At 40.0% G+C, this 5,362-nt stretch overlaps 1 protein-coding gene across 1 annotated transcript in view; it reads right to left on the reverse strand.

The window, feature by feature from the left end:
- The window catches only part of CTPS2 (CTP synthase 2), a 25,517-nt gene that overhangs the window by 17,654 nt on the left and 2,501 nt on the right, over positions 1 to 5,362 (reverse strand). Inside the window, exons 2-5 of the mRNA XM_010151425.1 lie at positions 5,125 to 5,295; positions 4,749 to 4,849; positions 2,804 to 2,920; positions 1,292 to 1,375 (exon numbers count right to left, since the gene is read on the reverse strand). Of these exons, the coding sequence (XP_010149727.1) occupies positions 1,292 to 1,375; positions 2,804 to 2,920; positions 4,749 to 4,849; positions 5,125 to 5,295 (473 nt within the window). The remainder of the gene's footprint in view (positions 1 to 1,291; positions 1,376 to 2,803; positions 2,921 to 4,748; positions 4,850 to 5,124; positions 5,296 to 5,362) is intronic.

Consider the following 5,362-nt stretch of genomic DNA (forward strand, 5'->3'; position numbering starts at 1 on the left):
GGCCCTGCAGCCATGGAGGGCCACAGGGCAGCAGAGATCCGCCTGCAGCTTAGGGAGGGCCCGACACCAGAGCAGGTGGCTGCACCTGAAGAAGTCCATGACTGCATCAGCACAGAAAGCCCACACTGGAGCAGGCTACTTCTGAAAGACTGGACCCCATGGAAAAGACCCACACTAGATTGTTCGTGAAGAACTGCAGCCCATGGGAAGGACTCACATCGGAGAAGTTGGTGGAGGACTGTCTCCTGTGGGAGGGACCCCACGCTGGAGCAGGGGCAGAGTGTGAGGATCCCTCCCCCTGAGGAGGAAGGAGTGGCAGAGATAAAGTGTGATGAACTGACCACAATCCCCATTCCCTGTCCCCCTGTGCTGCTGGGGGGGGAGGAGAGAGAGAAATGGGGAGCAAAGCTGAGCCTAGGAAGAAGGTGTTTTAAGATCTACTTTACTCTCATCATCCTACTCTGATTTGATTGGTAACAAATTAAATTGCTTTTTCTTCCCCAAGTAAACTCTGTTTTGCCCATAACCATAACTGGTGAGTGATCCCTCCCTGCCCTTGTCTCAATCCACAAGCCCTTCCTGTTAATTTTCTCCTCCCCATCCCACCATGGGGATGAGTGAGCAAGTGGCCTCGCCGGCTGGACCTAAACAATAACAGATGAGGGTGGTGGAACACTGGAACATGTTGCCCAGAGGGGTGGTAGATGCCCCATCCCCAGAACACTAAGGTCAGGGTGGACTATGCTCTGAGCAACTTGACCTAGCTGAAGATGACCCTAGACTAGATGGCCTTTAAAGGTCCCATCAAACCCAAACTATGAAAGAAAGTGAGGAACCTTACTTTAAAGATTCACCCACATGTTTTATATTTCCAAAAAGGAATCTTTTTAAGGGCTGTACTTCAAAGACAGGATTGCTTCTTCTTAATCATGCATAAAAAGAAACTTGTAACAGAATTTTAGAAGCCAGAAGCATTCTACGTCTTCCCACAAAGTGAACAGAGACTTTAGACTATTTTTAGCAGTGCATAATGATTTTTCTGCTAAGATCCCTTTAAAAGAATATAGCTACAGTCCCAAGACATTGCAAGGAGTTAGTTGAATTAAGTTAACTTAGAGTAAATTTGAATAATTCGATGTCCTCTGGCTTTAGTGAAGCGTGCAGCATGTATTTTCCATTTCTCCTAAAATTCTTGTCTCTCACGGGAGACTAAAGCTTACTCTTTGAACACAGATTATACAAGGACACTGTTAGATGACCTATAAATAAAAATCTGTATTTATTGACTCACCAAGTCTGGAGACAAGCCTAGACCCCTTAGTGCTCGAACACTGTTCTGTGTTGGTTTAGTCTTCTGTTCGCCAGTGGCATTAGGCTGGAAAGACATATTTTGAAAGCTCAAATAGCAACTAACATCTACTAACAAAGCAGTTACAGGTTAAAAGAGAAAAGTCATTGCAACTAATAATACTTGCAGGAAGTAAACATATCCAAACAGAGCCACAATATGCCAGAAACAGAAATGGCACCACCATTATTATTTAGATAAGAAATTCTGTGAAGAAGCCACATGATCCTAATTCAGGTAAAGTTTATTTTGTTTTCTTCTTTCAGAGTAAAAGAAAGTTTCCATATAATTGACTCAAGTAGAAGAAGAATACTCCAAAGGCTGGATTTTGCTAATAAGTGGAGAATGTCACACATAGTACAAAGCCTTCAGTGACTATCCTTAGGAATAATCAGATGTAGTAAATAATTCTGTTCTGAAATACACAGAATCAGTCCTACCAATTGCCAACCAATCCTCTAATCCATAGGTGCAGTGGTTAATAATTCTCTTTTTATCTGTACAAGGTGCAATCGTATCATCATTACCAACCCTTGCTTACCAAAATCTCCCCAGTGAATACTTACTTCTTAAAATAATAAGAAAACATATTTGTGACATAAAATTTTGAGTTCAAATAGAAAAACAGCCCTATACAAAAGGTTTTGGTGGTCTTGACTGGAAGACCATGGTACACCACAATGGTGATCCACACCAGAGTCGACCTGAGGAAGCCCAGGGCTGTGCTGTGCCGCACAAATCCCTTGGTTGCGGGACAAACTCAGCCAGCTCATTGCAACTAAGGGGCCCGTGAGCAGCTCCCACTCTGCATCAGCCTTCACATCACCCACGTGGCCTTGCCTTCATCTAGGGATGCAGCAAGAATTTCTCCTGAGAACATCATTCCTGTTAATTTCCCTTGTGAACATCCTTCCTGTTGGACAGTATAAATGATATAATTGTTTCCTTGTAAGAAAATTATCTATTAGCTCAACGACTGAAAGGGAAGAATCCCTTCTGTGGCCATGGTCCGCCCAGCATGCTGCAGGTCAGGGCCATGCGATGCTGCACCACCTGGGGTTCCCACCACCTAACCGAATGTAAGGTCATCATCTACACCCTTGTCTCCTTATAGCCTTAGCTCTACCACATACAATTTTAAACGATACCTTATAATAGTCTGAGTGCCTTTCTTACTGGGTTCATAATGTACCAGCACCTACCAGTCCAAAGCACAGGTATATCTAGTCATCTAGATAAATTAGTGTTGGTAAGGGGTTTTTTTGGTAACCTAGATCATTAAAACAGATTCTCACATAAATAAAGTAATTATCAAGGCCTTTATTTACCGTAGTGTGGCTGGGTTTCATATCTCCGACTCTAGAACCCTCCAGCATGAAAGGGTTAATAGGAGAGGTAAACAAAAATAAAGCCACATACATAGTAAAATCAATTTTATTAATGTTAATAACTTACCTGTGGTACTAGACTAACATGGATATTACAGAAGTTCTCTCTTTTTGCTTTGAACTGAAACTGTCTAAATGCTTCAATAAATGGCATTCCTTCAATATCTCCGATAGTTCCACCCAGCTGAAAAAGAAATCTTGGACATGTGAGAATGGCAGAAAGCAAAAACAAAAGAAAAAAAAAAAATTCTACCTCCTACATAGTCAACAAGTTTTCTGTAATTTTTATCTTAAACAAAACCCTGACAATTGAGATTCGCAGGCATACTCCGCAAAGAACCCTCATCTGTTCTGTGCATTTTGTTTCCTGTAGAAAACATACAATAATTTTCCAGTTTTGTTACACTCGCTTTACACCGAACACATAAGCTTCCCGTGGGAAGATGTGCAGTGCTAATGAATAACACACACTCTCACGCTGCCTTCAAAGTGACCAAAAAGTAATCAATAGTTAAGCTGACGTGAAGGTTTTTGTGCAGAAAATCTTTATTTTCCTGTCTGTCCGATTACTGAACAGTTGTGACCAACAAGATACACACATTTAGCAATACTGTCATACCTTTCCAACATCAATAAAAACCATATGGACAACACGAAATAATATTTGACATTATAAAAGACTTGAAATATTTATTAGCAAACCACACCCCAAGACTAAGCCCATGATAAAACTTTTGTATAAATAAGCCAGAAATTACATGTCTTTCCAAGACAAAGAGCTGTAGTAGACTAAGCACTGAATAAAGCAATGTTTAGTACCCAAGTCTTATGTTCTAGGATTTCAGAATGATCTTTCTGTGCCACCAAGTGGCTATTGGCAGAATTGCATATTTGTGTTCACCCAGTACCAGAAAAACAGAAAATTACATTTGTATGTGATACACATTCAGCCTAACCCCTTCAGGATTTTGCCATGGAAAAACATTACACTTATCCGTAAAGTCCCAAAGAAAAATGTTTTTATCAGGCTGGAGCTATAACAACAAAAAACAACAAAAAAAAAATCTTACATGGAAGAAACAGAAAATTAAGCTTTAAGTTAAAGGACTGAGAAGCCCACCACTTATTAATGTTCTTGTGCAACTTTTGTATTTGCTGGGTTTACGTTTGTTTTAAATAAAGCCTGACTCTCCCTGTGCACATCGCAACAAAGATCTATAGCTATATCAGTAAGTAGATTTTAATCAAGGCAAATTCCTCTGCCTAAGAAATACTGAGCAATTCTGTGGCCTGGTTCTCAAAGTTTATCACATTGTTGATTACGGTGGTCACTTCTGGCATTAAATCTGTGACATATTCTTCCATCGAATTCTCAGGTATAATCTTTTTCTGTATTTTACGCTGTAATAGTAATACTAGCAATTGCTGCCTTTCCTCCAGTTGTCACAATGCCCTGCTAAGGATGGGTAAAACTCAATTCCATGAACACTGGCAGGTTATGTGATTAACAGAGTTGCCTCCAAAGATCTTAAAAATAGCAACAGAGAGCAGGAAACTAACTTATACAGTATTTAAGCATATTTCTTTGAACATGAACACGTGCAACAAGATGGACATTTGAAGTCGTATGGAAAGCTAGAATGTTATAGGGTCTCCTACTGACCATAGGAAATTATAGGTATTACTGAAGTCTTCTCAATACTATTAACGTTTAAAGCTTCAGTCAAATGTCTGTATCTTGGAATAGATACTTCACATTACAGTTAGCTGGCTGCTTTGATTTTATACATTAATACTCTTCAGCAGCTTGGTTTCAGCAGTATTCAGCAGTGAACAGAAGCTGTAGAGATAAGACCACACCTATCATTCTCAGAACACACCAAAGAACATAAGAAGTGCCTTTGCATTGCTGCTTTCCAGAAAACTTGAGTTTGTCCTTTGTACAGTAAGCAGCAAAGAGAGAGCAAGCTAGATCTTTGTGTTCACTGCAGATACAAAGGTTCCATACTTGCCTCAATTACACAAATTTGCGGCTCTTTTCTGTCATCATCCACCGGAACCTTTGCCTGATTCATTACCCATTCCTGAACTGCATCGGTGATGTGTGGAACAACTACAAGACAAAACCAAAGAAGGCAAGCATATTACTTTAGGCCCATATCCCAGCTTTTGCATCAAAAAAGCAAGGAAATGAGCAGAGACTCAAAAGGAAACTACTAGCTCCCTTTTCTATTCCTCCCTTCTTGAACCCAGAAGCTCAACATTACAGGATTATTTCTTGGGAAGAAGAAAGGAATCAGATGATGCAGCACAGAGCAGCTTGTTCTAGCTGATCACTCTTTTGTAAAGACTGAACAGACTAGTAACTCAGAGAATTAAAAAAATCACCTTGAACAGTTTTTCCCAGGTAATCACCATGTCTTTCTTTATTAATGACATGCTGGTATATCTTTCCAGTGGTGATGTTGTTATCTTTATAGAGATTGATGTCCAAAAACCTCTCATAATTTCCCAAATCTAAGTCAACTTCTCCACCATCATTCAATACAAAAACTTCACCTGAAAAAAGAAAGCGAAAACAGACAGAGAAGTAATAAAATACTTAGACATTACTCGTCATGCAGCA

This window comes from Eurypyga helias, unplaced genomic scaffold (assembly GCF_000690775.1).
Source record: "Eurypyga helias isolate BGI_N326 unplaced genomic scaffold, ASM69077v1 scaffold12355, whole genome shotgun sequence".
Taxonomy (NCBI): Eukaryota; Metazoa; Chordata; class Aves; order Eurypygiformes; family Eurypygidae; genus Eurypyga; species Eurypyga helias.